This window comes from Pygocentrus nattereri, chromosome 21 (genome assembly GCF_015220715.1).
Source record: "Pygocentrus nattereri isolate fPygNat1 chromosome 21, fPygNat1.pri, whole genome shotgun sequence".
Classification (NCBI taxonomy): domain Eukaryota; kingdom Metazoa; phylum Chordata; class Actinopteri; order Characiformes; family Serrasalmidae; genus Pygocentrus; species Pygocentrus nattereri.
The window spans coordinates 13,410,103-13,432,613 of NC_051231.1; the positions used below are offsets into that span (position 1 = coordinate 13,410,103).

At 37.5% G+C, this 22,511-nt stretch overlaps 1 protein-coding gene across 2 annotated transcripts; it reads left to right on the forward strand.

Annotated features, from left to right (window-relative positions):
- Window positions 1-7,819: 7,819 nt before the first annotated feature.
- Window positions 7,820-22,431, forward strand: si:ch73-267c23.10 (serine incorporator 1). 2 transcript variants are annotated; one of them, XM_037532253.1, is made up of 10 exons: window positions 7,820-7,883; window positions 11,387-11,548; window positions 12,061-12,254; window positions 13,034-13,113; window positions 14,825-14,962; window positions 16,709-16,878; window positions 17,265-17,355; window positions 17,474-17,669; window positions 18,075-18,305; window positions 20,588-22,431. In XM_037532253.1, the coding sequence occupies exons 2-10, from the start codon at window positions 11,513-11,515 to the stop codon at window positions 20,724-20,726; spliced, it is 1,275 nt and encodes a 424-aa protein (XP_037388150.1). In that variant the 5' UTR covers window positions 7,820-7,883; window positions 11,387-11,512; the 3' UTR covers window positions 20,727-22,431. The 2 variants fall into 2 exon arrangements, with proteins under 2 accessions (XP_037388150.1, XP_017548230.1); XM_017692741.2 differs by having other exon boundaries at window positions 7,831-8,049.
- Window positions 22,432-22,511: the final 80 nt, after the last annotated feature.

Genomic DNA, 22,511 nt, shown 5'->3' on the forward strand with positions numbered 1-22,511 from the left:
ACAACAAAAGTATCAGTAACAGAATAAAAAGTGTACAACAGTATAATATTTCCTGTTGCGACAAAACCTCTTTGAAATGGTAACTTTACTGGAGAAGGCATAAACATTCTTCATTTTGAATAGAAGTCTAGGGAAAAAGAATTTTGTTCGATTCATTTTTGGAGTCTTTCTATTGCTCTAATGATACATGCACTATGATTAGTGCACTCTTGAGACTAAAATTCAGGCATAATTGTTATTTCTCTTCAAATTCTGACTTCATTTGCAGTTTACTGTAGTCACACCCATACTTTAGAAACCTAGTTTATACACTTCCTGTCTCCAATTATAGACCAACCTCAAACCTCCCCCTCTAAACTGAAGTAGTAGAAGGAGCTGCGATCTCACAGCGTCACATTTTTCTCACTGAGAATAACGTCTTTCAGTTCTGTCGCTCTGGCGTTCGCACCTTGCATAATTCTGAATATGAGCCTTTAATGAACTCCTGCTCTCTGCTGATGCTGGTTTTCCTTAAAATCGTCACCTTCTCTTGATCTCAGTTCAGTTTTTGATATCATAACCCATGACACTCTTCTTTCCCAACTTTTATCCATCCCTAATAGTTTACCTCTTAATTGGATTTAGTCTTATCTTAGTTTAGCTCTACAGGTAAAGAAAAGTCATCCCTGTTACTCAAGGTAGTGCCTCAAGAATCTGTACTGGGTCCTCTTCTATTTGTAATATATCGCTGTTGTTGGAACAAAACCTTACTTTTTCAGTTTTTGACATAATTTGAAAGTACCTATGGTTATACATATTCTGTCTAAATTTCACGATGAATGGACCAACAGAAATTACCCAAAGGTATTTGGAAAAAAATCTGTTTCCATTGATTTCCATTTCCATGTTCCTTCTCCTGTAAAGTTACCATTTTGGAGATACAAGGTTTTGATCTGACAACAGCGATATATTCTATTCCTAGTCAGTTTGTATATTATCATGGTCTTAATTTCCATTGCTGATGACATACAGGGCTCTATTGTCATGGTGAGACTGTAAGCACACAAATAACTCTGGAAAATATAGTTTTCCACAGTATGAAAATAGAGTCCACAGTTTTTAATTAGCCCAACTATATTAGATTATTTATCTGCACCTTTCTAAGCAAGATATTTAATGTTCATTAAGATTTTCAGGTTCTTTCTACTTACACTGAGGATGTGCCTGTTCGGTCAGCTCAACATTTTAGGAGCCTCTGTGTCACCATTGAGACATATCAAGAAACTCATATCCCCAAGATCGCATTTTAACACCTGCACAATACTGCACATTTCTGCCCTCTGCTGACCAAAGCTTATGCAGTAATGCTTATCATCTGTCTTTAATAATCCCCCTGTAGGGTTGGGTGATAGGAGAGTAATAAGGTATAACAGTAATTAAAAATGACGCCAGTATTTCAAAATGATGCTGTTATTTCATAATTATAATTTCTATTCCATGTCTGAACAGCTAAATAAACACATTCTACAGATTTATATTTTAAGGTGCTCACTGAACGGTGGAGTCAATTTCAGCTTTCACTCCATCACCAGTCACTCAACTCTGTGCTCTCAGATATCCTTTTAACAGGTGTCATTTTAGCTTCAGTTAGCTGGAACTGAGTGTGTGCCGTGCTGTGTGGCACATTTGGCTTGATAACTAAGCTATTGTTAGCTTAGCCATAACACTACATAATGCAAACACCACAGAACTGGCTTGATTTCAGCCTTCTGTCACTCCAGCACCAGTCATTTCACTTTTGCTGTCAGACATCCGTTTTATATTAGCGTTAGTACGATAGCGTTATTAGTGTAGAGTTAACATTTGTCAAGCCAATTAAGCAACATTGAATTAAATTGATTGCACTTTTTGGGTCTTTAGTCTACGGAGCCTCGTTAGTGGCACCCTGTATATATAAAAATATATATGTGTTAGAACATAGAAAGGCATGGGAATGAGATGATTAAGTCATGGCCACGACTTAATTTTCTCATGGCCACGCATAAGGATCTCATTCCCACACGTTAATAAGTCATGGCCACGCATTATTTTTCTTTATACAGGATGTCACCGCAGGGCTCCATAGTAGTCTACCCGCCAAGCTAATATTGAGTTAGCTAATCAGGCTACAGAACTAAACACCACAGAGCAGGTTTAATTTCACCTTCCTGTCCTTTCAGTGCAAAATGCTCCACTTACTCCCTCAGACTTGAGTCATCTTCTAAATTAGCTGTTATCACTCTAGCTAAGCTAATGCTAAACTAGCTCCTCTCTTATAGTTAGCATTTGCCTATTTTTTGATCGGTGCTTTGACATTTGTTGAATAGGAGATCGAAAGTGATCTGTTCACTTAGTTGGTGACCATAAAAGAGATGCATGCTTTAATGATTATTTTTGAAATAATGCAGTACAAGCCAACAAAAAGAGACATGGATCTGGACTTCTTGCAGTCCTACACACTCTGCTCTGTCTATAGTTGTGGTTGTGTTCCCGTTGTGAAGATCATTTCAATGATGCATATTTCCACACAGCAGTAGCCTCACAATATCACCTCACCTAAGCAGCCCGACCTGGCACAACTTAACGCAGATCCCTAAACACACCAATCATCTGTTCTCTGCTGGTTAGTAATAAAAAGGTAGAAGGATAAATGTTTAAAAGCTTTAGCAAAACATTAAACATGTAAAAAAAATGAAAGAATAAAATGATTATAAAATGAGAAAGGCTTATGTAAAAAGGTATTTAAGACAGTGGTGTGGGGAGAAGTGTAGCTACAGAGTGTAATTAAAAAAAGAGGTGATGAAACACAGTGGTAAACATGCCCCCTTCCCAACTTTCTTCAAACATGTTGTTGGCATCAAATTCAAAATGGGCATATATTTTTTGGGCATAGCTTTTTAAAATGAGTTTTAGCTTTGGAAATGGGTAGAAAATGAGACAACCAGCTTTACTGGGGACCCAGTTACATCTTTGAACCACAGCCAGAGCTTCAAACACTGGTGCACAGAAAACTAGCTGAAGGCTTGAAGCAATGGCGGATAGCAATAGGGGCTAAGCAGTGATTGGAGAGGAAATAAGGCAGAGCTTAGAATCATCATTCAGGAATGATGCAGAGTGCGCTCACAGAAAAAATATCATTACTTTACAAAATGCGACCTATGAAAATACTGTCCCCATTTGATCGGCTAGACCTGTGATCAACCTGAACAGACCGATGGACTGATTGATTGATTACTTTATTGATCCCCAAAGAGAAATTGCAGTGTTGCTGCAGCAGTTTACATAAATCACCCAACACACATAACAGATATTGCAAAATAGATATGAGCTGAAAAAAATATATAATTACAAATATATACATATTAACTGCTATATAACTCAGTAATAAATAAAATAAAAATAAGATATAACTCTTTAAATAAATAGCCAAAGCCCCTTCGGCAGGCCCAAAGTTTTATTACACACTTCTGTTACCTAAGAAAAGTCCATGTAGTTACTGAATAATAAGCCTTAGTATGTAAAATGCTTGAGATTTTAAGGAGTTAACTGTGCAAATTAAATGTACAATGTGTATTGTGCATTCTGTCTGTATTGTGTATTGCACATTAAGTGTGTTAAACGTCAAAAGGAGCCTCAGCCTACAATTTAGGATGAAATACAGGCACTTAATGTTGTCCTAATATTTTCACACAGTACTGTCTGACAGAAGCAGTGATTCATGCTTGCTGTATGAACACAACTAATGTGACAACAGCAACAACAGTAATTCAACATAACCTAAATTTGGATGACATATGATTGCATTATATGCACTGTTGTTTATCTAGTATTACTGTCACATTATTTCCCCTGATGTTATCATAACTGGTATCAGAGCACTATGTAGAGCTTTTCCAGTTTAAATGTAATGGGGAAAAGGTCTAATGTTTGTGTGTGCATGTATGAAACCTTTAAATGGTCAGGGTTTCCCACACCTGCAACCTATAAATAACCCAGTTCTCATTGTAGTTCATGTAGTTACTGAAAAATAAGCTTGAGGATATAGTAAGGCTGGGATTTTAAAGGGGTTAACCAAGAATAAAACTCTAATCAGTCGCAGTTGCTTCCTTATATTCACTGTGATCTTTGAGCTGTCACAATACACTTAATTTACTTCACATAAGAGATAATATTCTATAATGGCTTCACAGCTAAACTGAGATTGTTGCACAAACCTGCTGAAAAACAAAGCCATCGCAGACCAGCAAGCACTTCATGTTGGCCTGTGCTGGTCTAGTGCTGGTCTGGTGCTGTTTTAGCAGGTCACCCCAGTGTGGCCATGCTGGTTGACCAACATACCAGCATTAAAACACAATATTTCCTGCTTTTGGCTGTGATCATATCAACTTTCATTGCTGCTGACCAGAGTACCAACATCCAAAACACAACATATCTTGGTTTCTGGTGACCAGCCATGCTGGTCTATGCTAGATTTTCTAGCAAGGAGTCTGGCCTCCAAGACTGGATCTCTGTAGAGACTGTGGTAATACTATTTGAGTGGTGATCTTGTGCCTTCACAAAGAAAAGAGTCAAAATTCAGTACTATTTTTAGTACTATTTTAGTACTATTTTTAATCATTACCACAAAAACATCGTTTTCTTCTTTTCACTTGTACCACCACACATTTTGCTGTTTGGTTCTCATCCTTAGAGTTAATAAAAAACATTAAAATAGAGATTCAGCAGTTATGAATGCAGGTATCTGTGCCACACCAATTCTAACTCTGAACATCTGCAGCTCCAGTTCAGTGAAATGCAACAACTTCTGCAATATCTAAACTGAGGCAGCTGTTGTGTCAGATAAACAAAAATAAACAAACAATTTGACATATTCGGCTTCCTTTGCTTCAACCTGTACACACTGTACTTTTCATAAAATGCCAGAACAGAAAGGCACACACATAGCACTCACCCTATGGGGGAGATCACCACTAACTGTATACTTCACCCTCACGGTGGCCACTAACCCACAGCAACTAAGCCCACTGCCCAACATGGAACAACGCCATAGACACGTATCACATACACTGAACTGATGAACAATGGCATTAACAACATTTAAGACCTTTTTCCAGAAGACATGCACCTTCCATGATCCTCTTGGCCATCAGCATGGACATGCCTCACCAGTGTCTAGAGGCCGGGGCGTTACAGTACTATTGGTGTTACTGCTTAATATTATTTTGTTCTGCCCGCTGGTGCACTGTGATGTCATTAAAAATCATTACATTTAGATGGAAGAAAACCAAGAGATGTATGAGCAGGTCACCCATGCTATGTGCACTAATGCACCCGCTTTACCATCATGAATACTGGCTTTTGAGTAGCGTACTGATAACAAGCTGAGTGGTCTTTAGCCTGAGTGGAGTGTCCAACAGTGTCCAAGATTTCCAAAATGAATTTCAAATGTTGCTTCTTCAGACCAGAGGACACTTTTCCACTTCCCCTCAGTCCATTTTAAATAAGCTCAGGCCCAGAGAAGGTGGCAGCATTAATGGATCCTGTTTATATATAGACTCTTCTTTACTTTTTAGAGTTTTAACTTGCATTTGTGGATCCAGCGATGAGCTATGTTCACAGACACTGTTTTTCAGAAGTGTTTCTGAGCCCATGCAGTGATATCCACTGCAGAATCGTGTCTGTTTTTAATGCAGTGCTGCCTGAGGACCCAAATATCATGGCAAGCAAACACTGGCTTTTGGAACTGTCCATTGCACACAGTGATTTTTTTAATGTTATTATGCACCATAGATGATGAAAGGCAAATGTTCTTAGCTGTTTTACGTTGAGAAACATTATTCTTGAATTGTTGCACTATTTGATCACACAGTCTTTCATACAGTAGTGAATCCCTCCCCATCTTTACTTCTGAAAGACTCTCTGAGATTTTTTTTATATCAAACCATGTTATTGATCTGTTGCCAATTAACCTCCAGATGTTTTCTCCACCATTACACAACTTTACCAGCGTTTTGTTGCCCCAGTCCCAACTTTTTTGGAATGTATTGGTGGTAAATTGAAAATGGACATACATTTTTCCGAAAAAAATGTTTTTTCTCAGTTTCTACATTCAATATATTGTCTTTGTACTATTTTCACTAAAATATAGACTTGATTTGATTTGAAATGATTTACACGTCATTGCATTTTTTTACATTTTGCCCAGCATCCCAACTTTTTTGGAGATGGGGTTGCAAATTAATATATGTATATATACATGTTTGCTTTCTGCTAATCACTGAACTTCAACCTCATGAGAAAAGGAGAAGTATATTCATATATGCAGCACCCCCTGCAACCCAGAAGGAGAAGTGGCTTAGAAGATCAGTTTTTTAATAGAAGGAGTCCAGACCAGTCTTTTAATAGAACGTCATTAATTAGTGATGCTGACGTCTATTAAAATGATCATAAGCACAAAACACTGAAGGCAAACAGTTTCCATCAGGGAGAACCAAGTGGCTCTGAAATCACTTTTACAAACAAGCAAAGTTTCAGTTTAAGATTACTTTGTAACTTAGTTACAAGTTGAATAAAAACTGGCTTTAAACGTAAGTTCACAAATAAGTTTATCTTTACTGTATTTATCTGTAGGTCTCTGTTCATAAACATAATCTAACCTAAACTAATTTACTATAAAATGAAAGTGTTCGTATGAATTCAGAACAAAAGGAACATGCCAGTCACGACTGCATATGTGGACATATTTCTATATTGTGGTCTATTTACACAAAGTTAGGTTAGTTCATCATTTAGGTGACATACCTGCTCCCAAATTTTTACACTGCTGCACTGACGTTGAACTGTGTGCTGCACTGGGTCTGTATGACCAACAGGTCAAAACAAGCTCAGAACAAAGCGACCACTGTGCCCTAATTGGTGCTCTTGCTTTGCACTTCTTTTGTTTTGACATGTTATGTTTTTATACACACAAAAACCAAAAGGAACGACAGATTTCTCAAAATGTAGTGGAGTAAAAAGTAAGATATGTGACTTTGAAATGTAGTGGAGTGAAAGTAAAAAGTTGCCCAAAATGGAAAAACTTAAGTACAGATACATGAAAAAACTTCTTAAGTACAGTAACTAATTACATTTACTCAGTTACTGTCCACCACTGCATTTTCATGCCATTGAAACGATGCTGGAAAGCTGTTATGTTTCCCGTAAAGTAGTTCTGGTGCATAAAAGCAGTTCTAGAGTATGAAACTGTTTCGTCATCAGCCTGTTTCTTGGTGCAGTGCAAAGTTACACAAAAGCAACAAAACACAAGCCAGAAATATTAATATATAACCTTTTGACTTCATGAAAGACCATTTCCAAATGTTTCTTTAGCAGTGGTTTTCCAGTGGGCAGTGCGTTTGTTTAACCCTTTCCAAAAGTCCTCTCATGCATTCACAGTATTCATTTTAGTTATTATTATCCAGCGCCTGGGTTTTCTAATTAGTGCTTCATTACGTCAAATCAGGTGCTGCTGATGGAATTTAATAAATCCATGTGATGTCTGGAGGACAAACGTGAAACCAAACTTTGTTTTTCAAAGTATCTCCCAGGATATCGACTACTTCTCAGGAAAAAATATCCATTTTACCACACTTTCATTTGCATCACCCATTACCATTAGCACCCTGCCCCCTACTGTCGCACCGGTGTATTACACACAGGGCGCGTTCCATGCGGAATAGAGGTTTATTCTGTAAGAACAGTCACTTTCCACCCGTTTTCCGACAAATCCCGCCAATCCTCACCCTGCAGCCGCCTCCCAGAGCGCGACGACACAACCTGTGACGCAGCGTAGCAGAGAGCAAAGTGTAGAGGAGTAAGCAGGACAGGTACGCACAGCTTCACCAACACCAACACACAGTTAAGAAACGTTCAGAAGTCGCTTAGAAAAAAATCCGAGCGCTGCTGTGCAGTTTAGTGCTGGACTGGGAGCCGGTCTGGTTTCAAAGCTGGACTATGGGAGCTGCCTTAGGGACTTGTGCGGTGGCTCAGTGGGTAGGTGGATGTTTTCATTGATCAATAAGATGCTTTTACTCTTTCTCTCGACATATCTTCCATTTTAGACCCTTAAAGGGAAAATACTGTGTATTATTATTCAAATAAGATACGAATTGATCACGGAATGTATTACAGGACAGTACTCACGTGTTATAAATTAATATAAGAAAGTGCTACAGGAATATGCGACGCGAAATCTTATAGATATTAAGTATTATTGATCATTATATACTTCTTACAGCCTCTTATAGCAAGAATATTATTGAAAGAATTGTTGCATTGAAATTTTTCCGTTCCACCTTAAATGGTGCAGCAGTTACATTCTGTTCCATTTAAGGTGGAACGGAAACTTCGAATAGGACGCCAAATCCAGCTGCATTTAACCTTTAGCCGCCTCCAGCTTTTCTTTGTTTGTTTGTTTGTTTGGGCGAGCGCGCGCGTTCACGTTAATACGGCATTACCTTCGTGTTATTACATTGCAGTACCGCTGTCTCCATGCAAAACAGCGATTAAAGCGAGATTTAGCCTAACGCGTGGGGGCCCGTTACGCTGGTTCCTTAACCGGATTAATGGCGTATTGTTTCCCTCGGACAGGCCACTGAGCTGGAGGTGGCGCTCTGTAAAGCCACCAGATAAGCCTCATGCATGTTTTGGCTAAATGTCAGGCTGAGTTTTGTCTGATGCAATTGTTTTGGGCCTCCTTGGGGAATTTATAACGGAATGAGGTCGTTTTTGAGGGGGTGGAGGCAGAGTAGACCTTCTGATCTTACTTTCAAAATCTGTTTTTTCATGCAAAATCTGCTTTTCAGATAGTAGTTACCACTATATGTGCTGCAGGATAGACATTTATTTACTATCCAAAACCACCAGTGAACCTAAGTCACCAGTCTTCTAAGCTTTACATGGAAAGTTGATGGTAAAATAGTGGTAAATCTGAAAGAAAATGCATGTCCACCTTCACCATCAATGGCTTTTTGGCCAAAAGAGTCTCAAACCTGAGTCTCAAACCTGTCTCAGACATCATGCAGTGTATTAAACAACCATTTCATGTAATACCTTTCTGTGAGGGAGCTTTTAGAGGTGGACATCTGGTTCCTATCACCACCACTGTGAAACAGTTTATATCAAACTAGTCTGAATGACTCTGTTAACATCTTAACCGTTTAAAGATGCAGGAACTTCAGTGGAAGTCAGTGGAATTCCCCTTTAATACACCGTCATGTATCTTGTCTGTTAGAATTTTTGTTGGATCTGACAGTTGATTAGCTTACACTTTCGCTTTACAGAGAACTGAAACTGTAGAAAGACATTCTGATTGCTGACTTGGGCGTAGACTCCTGTTTCCTGCACCGCAGAATTATTTGATGTTTCAGCTTTTTGGGCATACGTTTGATAGAGGACAAAAAATGTATTTTTAGATATGCCGTGTGGGTTTGTATTAAAAAGTGGAATGATTTGTGTCATGTAACTTCATTTTGTTGTGCCTCAGGGTAACCCTATCACCTAAAACATGGCAATGATTAAATCTTATGCTCTTACAATTCACCTACACCTAATACCTAATAACTGAGAGAAAAAAAATCTCTATTTATTACAGGCAAGGTGCATTCAGTCTGGGCATTAGGCTCTGCACCCAAATGTGAATGCAATGTAGAGAGTTCCATGATTTTATACTTTTCAGAGATGAGGTAATGGCCTCTGTTTCTTTTGATGTGTCATAACCTGTTTTGTCCATCATTAAAACAAAGATTTATCACTTTTTTGGACCCAATAAAATTTGACCCATTGAAAAGGTCTAGTTGTCTTTTTTGTATATAATTATTAAAAAGGGTCCAGCAGCTGCCTTAATGCTTATCAAACACCTGTTTATACACTGGCCTCCTTGTGACTTAAAGTTCAAAGGGTTCTTTGCTGCTTAGAAAAGTTCATTTTTTTTCTAATACACAGACAGCTCTCAGGGCTTGGCTGTTATATGTATACTTTCCAGTGTCCTATATATGTATACCATTTAATACGTTCTTTGTGATCATCATGTTTGATTTTAATGTTAGAAATTTGCATTTTAAATCAATTTAAAACATTTTAAATGCACTCCAATGGAGGTGAATGAACGTGCTAGTGGCAGTTCGTTGTGGTGATGTCAAAGCAGAACCCACTGGATTCAATGGATGAATTTTTAAAGAACATTTGTGACAGAATAAACGTTACTGTCCAGCATCATGAAAAATCAAATGTCCCTTGATATTTTTTTTGGAATAAAAGATTGTGATATAGTATGTAAAAATTGTTAAAGTCCCATCATTTTTTCTAACTATTATCTATAGGAACAATTATCTATTTGTAAATAGAATCGTGTTCATTTGTATATATTTCTTGACATGTCATCTTTGTGGTCATGATTTGATTGCATTTAGCCACAAGAGCACTGGTGAGGTCAGGTACAGACAGACAGACAGACAGACAAACAGACAGACAGACAGACAGATAGATAGATAGACAGACAGACAGACAGACAGACAGATAGATAGATAGATAGATAGATAGATAGATAGATAAATAGATAGATAGATCATTGATCCACAATGATAGCTAGCAACCAGGAGCACTCACACATGATAAATAGATAAAAAGATAAAAAGCTTGTCCAGTCACCTGTCCTTTTAATGCTTCCTCCTCAACACACCACAGCATAAAAAAGACAGCTGACAACCATGGTCTGATAGAACATCTGCAGGAGCTTCTAACAGATGTTAAAGGACCTCAGCCTCTTCAGGAAGTAGAGCCAGCTTTGCCCCTTCCTGTACAGGATGTCTGTGTTGGCTGAAAAGTCCAACCTATCATCCAGCTGTAGACCGAGATCTGTCCGGTAGGTCATTACCCTCTCCACTTCAACCCCCTCAATAGAGGTTGGCTGTGTGGGTGGCCTATTCCTGCGAAAGTCCACCACCATCTCCTTGGTCTTGGTAGTGTTCAAAAGCAGGTTGTTCCCACGGCACCACTCCACAAAGTCCTTCACCAGGGTCTTGTACTCCTCCTCCTGCCCTCCTCTTACACAAGCCACAATGGCAGTGTCATCTGAAAACCTCTGCATGTGGCACATCTCAGAGTTGTACTGAAAGTCTGAGGTGTACAATGTGAAAAGAAAGGGGGAAGTACAGTCCCTTGTGGTGCTCCAGTGCTGCTGACTACAGTCTCTAATATACAGTCCTTCAGCCTGAAATACTGAGTTCTGCCAGTGAGGTAGTCAATAATCCAGGAGACCAGGTGGGGTGTCTGTATACTTTTGGACATAGAGTGTACCTTAGGCTGACTTTTAATCATCTGTTTCATGAAGGCTCAGTGCTTGTGCTGCAGTGCAACATGCCTGGCCTGCAGATGTTGCCCACACAGCAAGAACTCCATTGTGACACGTGTCATTTACGCCTTCATCCTGCTGATCGGCACCATCATTTCCTGCATCATGCTGTCACCTGGTGTTGAGCAACAACTTAAAAGGGTAAAGCAGCTGCATCTTTTCATTGTTTTGCTGTGTAACTTCTAAGATCCATTTGGAAAATTGCATTACACTTCTGTAACAACTCAGCAGAGAGGAGACATGCATGCAGCACTGTTAACTCTTAGAAGTCAAAATTTTTATTCTATAATTACTTTGGATAATTAGAAGTACTATTCCAAAGTAATTATGGAATTACACAATTAATTACATATCTATTTATTAGAATTACAATCTGCAGTGATTTCTTTTAACCACATTTCAATATCAAGAAATGACAAAAACATGGAAAAAAGGGAAAAAGACAGTATGGACAACAAAAACTTTTCAGCAACTTCAGTTCATAATTAAATATCTGGAATCTGAAGCTTTAGCAGGATTCCACTTGCTTCAGTGAGCAGTTACATCTTGCTTTCAATATCTGTAAGAGTGAGAACACAAAGCTGAAAGTTAAACAGTGTAATTGTGGGATTTTGATTGTGCTGTGAATCATTTGAGATGACCTGCACCTTTAGATCCCCGGGTTCTGTGAGGGTGGAGCTGGGTCCAGCATCCCAGGTGTCGCAGTTCATGTTCAGTGTGAGACATTTGTGGGCTACAAGGCTGTATATAGAGTGTGCTTTGCCATGAGCGTGTGCTTCTTGGCCTTCTCCCTGATCACGATCAACGTGAGGAACAGCAGAGACCCTCGAGCTGCTCTCCACAACAGGTAAATAACATCCCCTCAGATACCAAACCAGCCCTTGATTTTTAAAACCTGTCTGACTGATAATGAAGATGTAAATTGTAAATTGTAGTTTACAAATCACTAACATTAGCTTTAGCGACATACCTTGACATGTGTGTAATTTCTGCCAAATTTCGACGTGGCTTTCCATGTTCCAGAACATATCGGCAAACATTAGAGAGGTTAAACATGGTGGCTACGTATATATATATATATATATATATATATATATATATATATATATATATATATATATATATTCAGAAACCAGGGTTGAAATACTCGTTACTTCAGTGAGATTGGACAGGGTTAAACGTATATGTAAATATATGCAAATATGTTAATAATATATTGATATGTTGGATTTTGTAACATCCACAAAAACAATTAAAAAAACATCACAGTGTACTAGTTTTTGTTTTTCTCAAAATACCTGAAACATGAAATAAAACATCTATTTTGTATATTTTTATATTACTTAGTGAACTTATTCATTATAAAATGACAAAAAGTCTTAGTATGACTGATTGTTTGTAATAGTATTGTGTTTGGTGTATTCAGTGCTCAGTGGTGAAGGAAATATAGTTCACATTTTCTTTGAGTCAGATGACAGTCATACTGCTGAATAGTTCTGTATAACTGCCTCATTGAGCAGAAATGCTGTGGGCTCATGTAACCTGCTCACCCCTCTGCCTCTCATTCTGCATTCATACTGCTGTGCTTTGGCATGTTTTCCTATATTTCTTTCTACTCTGTTTCAGCTTCTGGTTCTTCAAAATCGCATTCATCATTGGAGTCACAGTCGGTGCCTTTTACATACCGGAGGGGCCTTTTACCCGAAGTAAGAGAGTGAAGCCTACAAGTTTATTCAAAGGGCTCATATCATGCCGTTTTGTTCTTTTTCTCTTGAAGTTGGGAGATTGCGATATGTGCACAGTAACACAAGCAGTGTAAACTGTGATCATGTAAAAAATGAAATGTGGCTGTTTTTGGTACAGAAATCCACAAACAGTGCAGCCACAATTTTTTTTCAATCACTGTTTACACTTTTTTGTGTCTTAAGACTAATACATCTGTTCTGATTGGCTGCCACATTCTAAAAGCAGGACTAAACCACTGATAACTTAAGTGGGAATGGGCAGGGCTAAACCTACCTGTAAATATGTGTAAATGTGTTGATATAGTGGGTTTGTGACATCACAAAACAGCGAATTCAGAGAGTGCAGCTTAGTTTCCATGTATGGATTTAAATGGCTTGGTAGTGAATGGTAGGTTTTGAAACAGTGTTTAAACACAGAACATATGTGAAACTTTTCCATGATATGATCCCTTTAAAATGCATCACTAGCTGCTGCTGATGTGTATTGCTGGTAAAGGTAGCCAAAGAGTCAAAGCATGGACCTGTATTATTTACATAGTTGCTGTTGTTAAAGATTTTTAAAAATAAATCATTTGAAGAAAGGGGCTGGATGACAAGATGACATGTTATTATTATTGTGATAAACCACAGTAAGCTTAATTGAGTACTAACAGAACACTAATCAACTGTGTATTCATTAATACGTAGTTTAGAAGATGGCCTAGTTTTGTTGTCAGAAAATTACAAGTATGAGACTTAACTATGCTAGGAGTCCAAAAATGGATGTAATGCTGCTGAGCTTGTCAGATGTAAAAAATTTTAGCTTTAAAGATTAAAAGAGTCATTTCTAAGAGAGTTATTTTTAATGTTAATTATAACCTACATTATCAATGATGCATCATTAATGAGCTTGTGAACTGACTGTAGATGAGTTAGACCAGTCAGAGACATCCAAACACACGTGTGCTGTGTCATCACAATCACAACTAACTGGCAGTGGAGTGCACTATGTTCTGGTTTGAAGCCTTAAGCCAGAAAAAGTGGCCAAAAACAGGCCAAGTGCACAATTTAGAGAAAATAATTTAAATTGCAGCTGCAATGTTGGAAAATGTAATATTTTCCCTGAATTTCTCAGCCGTAATAGCATCTTTCGTACAATGTATTTAAATAAAAGAGTCAGACAGAGTAAGAAATTAAGACCAATAAACAAAAACAGAATGAAAAATGTCTGTTCTAACTTTTAAAGTATTGAGATTAGGGCTGTGACAGTTACGTGATTAAAATTAAAAATATCTTTTAAACCATTGATGACTAAAGACAATCTACAGTGATTCTTTAATTCTTTAAGTCTACATGATGATCTGTCTGTTTTACAGTAACAAATTAAATCTGATAGACACACGTTTATGTACATTCCTTGTTTATTTCGGCCAAAATATTGTTTCACCAATATATTTTGAGATCTTTGATTTATTATTGTATATAATCATTCAAATGATCCATAAATTGCTCAGTTACTAATACATTATATATGCATCTGTCTCTCAGTATTGTGATATTAAATTTTTTGCCTTATTGCCCACAACTCAGTTACTGTCCTATCGATCCCAGAAAATGCTTAATGTAAATGATTTGTCCATAAAATTGAAATATCCTACTTTTAATGACGTCTTCATTTCGTTGTTCTGGACAGCTTGGTTTATTGTTGGGACGTGTGGCGCTTTTTTCTTCATTCTAATCCAGCTGGTTCTTCTTGTGGACTTCGCACACTCATGGAACGAGTCGTGGGTGGATAAGATGGAAAGTGGGAACTCGAAGGTGTGGTACGGTGGTAAGTTTACTTACTTTTTTATCAGAATGAACAATTTTACACCCTGCATAGAGCCTACTTTATTTAACCGAATACAACATTGTGAGATAATTGTAATGCATATTACTAATAAATAGGTAAATGATTCTTAATTTGAACACACGGTTCTAGGAAAAAACTTTACTTACTGTAGAATCTTTATGTAAAAGTTCTAAACTGTAAAATTTAAAGAAGTTATTCAGGCTTGCGGATTTATTTTAATAGCTCTTTACAGAACATAACATGAAAGGCTTGTTCAGGTGGCACCTTTATGTTTGAGTGTAGCTATTAATTTATGTGTTGACATTATTGCTGTTATTTAATTACTTCCACTTAAAAGGCAGATTTAGTAAAAGAGGCACGAATTACAGTCTACTGACACTCATGTGTACAACACACTGTAACCACTGACACAATTTTTGAGTCACATGCATTTTGGTTAAAAGCCCATTTCCGTTAGAAATGAGAAAAATACTATTTATCTGTTTCGGGTTCAAACTGTAACTTGGGCAAATGACATCTAAGCTTTTTTCATACAGTCATGTCGATATGTATTTGGACAGTGACACAATTTTGTAATTTTGCCTCTGTGCACCACCATGAAGGATCTGACATGAAGCGGTCAAGATGTGACTGAAGTGTAGACTTTCAATTTTTAATTTAATTCAAGGGGTCTAATTGTGAATTTCCCCACTGTGGGACTAATAAAGGATTATCTTATCTTATCTTATCTTATCTTATCTAACACAAATATTGCATTAACCGCTTAAGAATTACAGTCATTGTTTATGTGTCCCCTCCATTTTCACAGGCTTAAAAGTTATTGGAGAAACTAATATAATTGTAAATAAAATGATTATTTTTAATACTTGGATGTAAATCCTTCACAGTCAGTGACTGCCTGAACACATGGTCATCACCAGATGCTGAATTTTGTCCCTTGAGATGCTTTATCCGGCCTTTACTGCACAGTACAGATGGATACTGACCCAAAATATACCATGAAAGCAACCCAAGAGCTTTTTTGTCGCAAAGAAATGGGATATTCCTAAATGACCAAGTCAGTCACTTCACCTCAACCCAACTGAGTTTGCTTTTCATTTGCTTTTCACAAGTTTGACTGGTTGTGTTAAGGAGATCGGGTCTGAGCAAACTGAGGGTCTGAGAATTGAACAACAAGCCTTGTAATGTGAATGTAGCTTTACTACCGTGAAAAATGCATATGCAAATGTGGGAAAGAAGCAGAGACCATGAGTGCTGAAGGGCTGCTGTGCCTCAGTTTAAGTATATATTTTTTATTTAAAACTGTTTAAAGGTTTATATAAAGATGTAATAATGCAGATTCCATGAATAGTCTCAGCTGAAAGACTCATGTTTCTCAAACCTCGCAACATAACGCACACTTGAGCGTGCCATAGACATCCTATAGCTAGTAACAGATTATGTTCAGTAGTATAACAGTGTCATGGTACCATTGGCAGCTGTTATCGTGACATAGTATTTGTTGTAATCACAGGTAATGAGAGTACACTGCAAAATTACTGGTAGTACTAACATGACACTGTTATATAACTGAACTTTGTCACGACAGCATATATCAGTATATAATACCTGCTATGACATGTCAGTGACACGTTACGGCACGGTTATGTCAATGTTATGTAGCAGAGTTTGAAAAAAGATTTAACAAGGACTGCTGACTAATCAGTTTACGGCCTCTCTTTGTAGCCTTACTCTGTGTAATGGGACTAAACTACGCTCTGTCCCTCACTGCCATCGTCCTCATGTACCACTTCTACACTAGACCAGAAGAATGTGCACTCAACAAGTTCTTCATCAGCTTCAACATGCTACTGTGCATTGGTGCTTCGGTGATCTCCATGCTAAGCAAAGTACAGGTGGGTTTATGAACAGAAACATACTACACGCAAATACACAAATGCAAATGACAGTGCTTGACCAGTGCGCTGCAAACGTTCGGTCCGTCTGTACAAACTCACCATGCGTTCTTATGTTAATGGGGCAGTTAAAACACTCAGTACTGAAGGGGGTAACCGAGGACAGATCAGAGAGGGGTCTACTGTATTTCCAACAGCTAAATGTGGACAGTAGAGGAGAGTGAGCTGCTTTAAGTTGTCTCTTGAATATTCTGTGTATGTATTTATTGAAAATGAAATGGTGGTACTAAAGACGCACTCTGTTAGTGGAATGTCTCAGTTATTACTTTATTTCTGGTTTATGTTTCTGTATTGCAGTTACTGCATGTTATATTTTTGATTTGCAGGACTCTCAGCCCAGATCTGGGCTTCTCCAGTCTTCTGTCATTACTTTGTACACCATGTATCTGACCTGGTCAGCCATGACAAATGAGCCAGGTATTACAGCGCACAATCCACAAAAAGCTAAATCCACATTTATATCCTCTCTGTGTTACTGCAAATAACCTGCTTTGATTTTATTTTGCTTCAACTACTCTGCCCAAATCCCATGCAGACCGCACATGCAACCCCAGCCTTCTGAGCATCTTCCAGCAGATCGCTGAGCCCACACTCGCCCCAGTGGAGAACCAGACGTCCGTAATCATCATTGAAGCAGAGGAACCCGAGCCCTCATCCCCTTACTTGCAGTGGTGGGATGCCCAGAGTGTCGTTGGACTGGCTATATTTGTCCTCTGCATTTTGTACTCAAGGTACTGTGCAGACCAGGTTAAAACTTATAAATTGATATCCAGACCTGAATTTTGTTTAAGAAGACCAGCAAGTTCATTTTTTGTGCTTGAATGCTGAATGTTGTGGGCTAGACTGTCCGTTCAGAAGATCAATTAGGTTAAATTTCTAGGATGTAATTAAAATAATAATAAACTTTATTTGTACAGGACCTTTAATATATATAATGCAGCTCAAAGTGCTTTATAGTGGTTCAAAAAAAGAGACAATAAAATTATATAATACTGTGATTATTATACAAATTGTATAACATTAATATTTTGATATGAAAACAATTAATTGTTTAACATTAACTAAAGGAGGTGGGTGTTTCTCAGATATTGTAAATGGTCAGTTGACAAATGGCTTGTTTCCTTTCTCTCTGGCAGTATACGCTCATCCAGCACCAGTCAGGTAAATAAGCTGATACTGGTCTCTAAAGATAAGGTCATCATTGAGGACAGTTCCCCAGGAAGCTCCAGCGAGGTGGAGGACGGCTCTGGCCCAAAGCGTGTCACAGACAACGAGAAGGAGTTTGTACAGTACAACTACTCTTTCTTTCACTTCATGCTCTTCCTCGCTTCACTGTACATCATGATGACACTCACAAACTGGTACAGGTTAGTGATACTTTATTTCTGTTGAGAGCTGAGTGACAAGTGTATGAAGTGTGCTGTGTTAAAGATGAAATCAGAAACATTATTAGTGAGAAGACGGTCAGCAATTGAAATACGAATGGGAACGCTCATAACGCTCAACGGCTGTTTGCAGAAAAAGTCCCGCCTTTCAATTAAAAGAGCCAATCAGCTTGCTGGTTATGCCGCAAGCGGAGAAGGATCGACGATGCTGTGGCTTTAGAGGTGTGCACAAGTGCAGCAGCCAAAACAAGCTGAAAAAAATCGCTTTTTTGTGTGTTATTCATCTAAACGCTACAAACTATTTATGAGGTTTTTGTCAGATTTTACTGGCTCAAATATCTTTTTAAATGCTAGTTCAGTCTCGAGTATTTTAGTATCTTGTCTTGTTTGGCTGGAAGTAACTGCCTAGCAGCATTGGAAAGATGGCTGCTGAGTGAACAGACTTTCCTATAAGGACTTTGATGAAATCCAGTGTCAAATATCACTGTAAATCTATTTCTACATGGATGTAAATCTTTTTCTACATCTATATGAATTTCTAGATAAAAATGTATCGTGTAATAACTAAGTTTGAACAATTTGACATAATCAACAGTGTTGACAATAAGGATCATTGACAGATATTTTCAGTTGTTCGTTTGCATGTTCAAAGCGCCCTCTAACATAGGTTGATTTAACAACTTACCCTGAAGAAGGCAGCAGTTCACTTACAGTGTCAGGCCTGTGTGAGCAGATAGTGAAAGAAAAAGAACAATTGCAGCTACAGAATAAAGTCATCACATATAGCATAGGTGAGTCTGGATGTCTGTTCACACAGAGCTTGTCTTGTGAAAATGTTGAACTGGTTAAATGATGCTGCAGCCTGAAGAGCTCAAATGTTAATCTGCATATATCACTCTTTTAGCTTTTGTTTATTTCTTTCGGTAACTCAAAATGTTAGGCTTAAACAAAGTGCTACTTTTTTGTTGTGGTTTTAATTATCTCTTCGTAATCGGGGCCTCAAACATTTTACTGTTACAGCTCTTCATGTTTACAGGCCACATTTAAGATGATTAGTTAATTATTGGTCAGTTAATTCACATGAACAATTAGTTATTAAAATATATTTTTTTGTGACCTGGGCAGCAATAAATACTGAATGATGTTTTGAAAGGAATTTTTGCTGTTCTTACGAAAAACAAGTCTTTGTTTTTGCCATTTATTAGCCATGTTTACATGCAACCTAATAATCTGTTAATTATCCGACTAATCGCTCAATTGTAATCGAATACTTCCATGTAAACACCTCAGTTGGAATAGTCTAGTCTGATTGAGGCCATTCAGAAATCAAGTTTATAACATTCAACATGAAGGAGCAGAAACTGGTCTGCAGAGGAGATGAAGTTTATGCTCTAAGCTTTAAAAGACAGCGGTGGGACGGACATCCAGCTTATGTGTCTCAGGACATGATGTCTTCAATTCACTGCTTCCTTAATAAGTACATGTGAAGTACATTTTCCTGAGTCTGACATCCAAACATACCAAACCGATTTAATACATTCTGACTACAGATTAACACTGAGGTCTACAAGTAACCTGATCCAGTATTACACACATGCGTAGAGAACCACTTAGTATAGACATTACCTAGACAATGAGCATTGCATGAGTCTATTCAGAGTGAGATGAGGAGCATTTTAAAGATCAGAGCATAAACTTCGTCTCCTCTGCTGACCAGTTTCTGCTCCCACCATGTTGAACATTATTAGCTTTCGCTATGATGCAAACACACACACGCAGAACATACTTGAACTTTCTCATTGCAAATATATCAGATACAGACGTTTACATGGTTATTTTTCTTCTATTGAATGGATTATTTACAGGATTCCCCACCTTGATCAATTGGATTGAAACTGTATTCCGAACGTCCTCACTTGGACTAGTCTATTCCAATTTAGGTGTTTACTTGGATGTATTCTTTTCTTATTCAGCTGTCAGATTATTAACAGATTATTAGATCTCTATGTAAACGTGGCTAATTTGAAATGTGGACTTGACCGCAATCAAAATATAATAAAGCTGATGGAGTCAAATATTAAATATATTGTCTTTGAATTGCTTTCACATACTATCCCAAATTTTTTGAAACAGATTTGTAATTTGATCAGTTTAGATTACTTGATTGCTCATATAATCAATAATAACAGCGCTAATTTATTGTAATGGTTTTCATTGTGAAAAAACCTGTTTGTTGGTCACATCACTGTGTTCTTTCCTTACAGTCCTGATGCTGACTATAGTGACATGGGCAGCAAGTGGCCAGCAGTTTGGGTAAAAATCTCATCCAGTTGGGTCTGTCTCACCATATACGTCTGGACACTGATCGCTCCAGTGATATTCCCAAACAGAGACTTTGCATAGACGTGTTCTCTTTATCCTTTCAGCATTCATCTCTGGAGCCTTTACAGTGGAAAGATGACCACATTTGAACTGTAGACATAAAATTATATACTCCTAAAAATAAAGGTTTCCAGAATGGTTCCGGGCTTGGATACACAATTCTAGGGTACACCATTTCATAGTGAACCTTTACATTATTTGGAGGTTCTTTAAATCTTAAAAAGGTTCTTCACATTCACACAGATCATTTACCAAAATGGTTCTTTAACCATATTCTACAGTATCTGCAGAATATTCTGCCTGCTTTGGAGGTCCCTCTGCTGTATAATGCCTTTTTTCTTAAAACCGTTAATGGAATATATTGGATTTACAAACTGGAAGCGAGCTCATTTGTGAGCGAGCAGGTCCATATTTATAGAAGTGTTTTTTATTGTGTTGACAGAACTGTTTGATATGAAGAAAACTGGAGTTGTCTGTTTTATCTCAGCATGGCCATCTTTGTGGAGAGGTGTCAACTATTTATCACAAGAGTGGGTTCTTGCTCCTCATTGCTTGCTAGCAGCTCAACAGAGTCACAGTTCATGCACAGAGAGACAACAGAGTCCTAGTTCATCTGATAACAGAGTTACAGACAACAAACATTTTATTTGATTATATTAATCAAAAATATCTGAACTGATTTCTGTTTCACTGGCAGAATGGCCACTAGGGGACACTGCAGAAAGAGGTTAAAAAACATTTATTTAAAGTTTAAAAACTGGTTCTTCTATGGCTTTGTTCCAGAAGACATTTCGAACACCAAAAAACCCAAACAACACCTTTATTTTTAGGAGTGTTGAACTGACTGTAGAAATGTAAAGTGTCAGTGCTGCCTTTACTAGTAATACAATGAATTATATATTTAGTATATTCATGCTGGATACTGTTTTGTAGCACTAATACTGTGCAGTTGTGTAATTTTAGCACTTAAGCACACAGCGCTGCATCATTTATTTGCAAAACAGTGCCATCTCTGGACACTATCATGTATCTAGCATTCTGATTTGCACTAAAATATTTATGCAAAAGAGCACAAAATAAGCACAAAATGATACTGATATGAAGTGTCTCCTGTGATTTGCAGCACTTACCTACCACTTTTGAATTTTCAGCTAAATATTTGTATTGAATAACATTCCATATATTTTGATAAGATTCATCGCAGCTAATTTCATATAGACTAGGCTGGATGTTTACAGGTGTTTGATTTGTCTGTTACATGTGAGTAAGGACCACTGACCAAACAAATGGATGAACAAATACATTTTATGTCCTTTTATATTTTATTACGCATACTTTACCAGAAAACAGTGATACCACAAGTAATTTTGTAAAATTAGAATTTGTACGATTTTCATCACTGCACTATTGTGTTAGATGTGCAACCATGCAAGCCATGACTCTTTTCTGTTTGGTGATTTAGTTTTTCCCCCCGATAATGTGTATAACAAGCTGAATATGCATAATTTGGATTTAATTAAGTTGCAGTTATCATCTGTGGATAATGTCCCAACCAAAGCCTTATAAGTTGTGAATGTGGTTTACTCTATGAACGTTCATGAGAGAATATTGTTCTATTGCATTTTTTACAATTGCTGCCAAAGATATTTACTTTTATTTTTAAATGTACTTTTTACTTTTCAGTCATACACAAATGTACTTTGAATAAAGGTTGAAAAACAGAAAAGCACCTCAAATTCATTATTCACTCATCAACTGTTGATTAATAACATGAACGTCTAATGAGTGAATTCAGCTTCTTTAAGC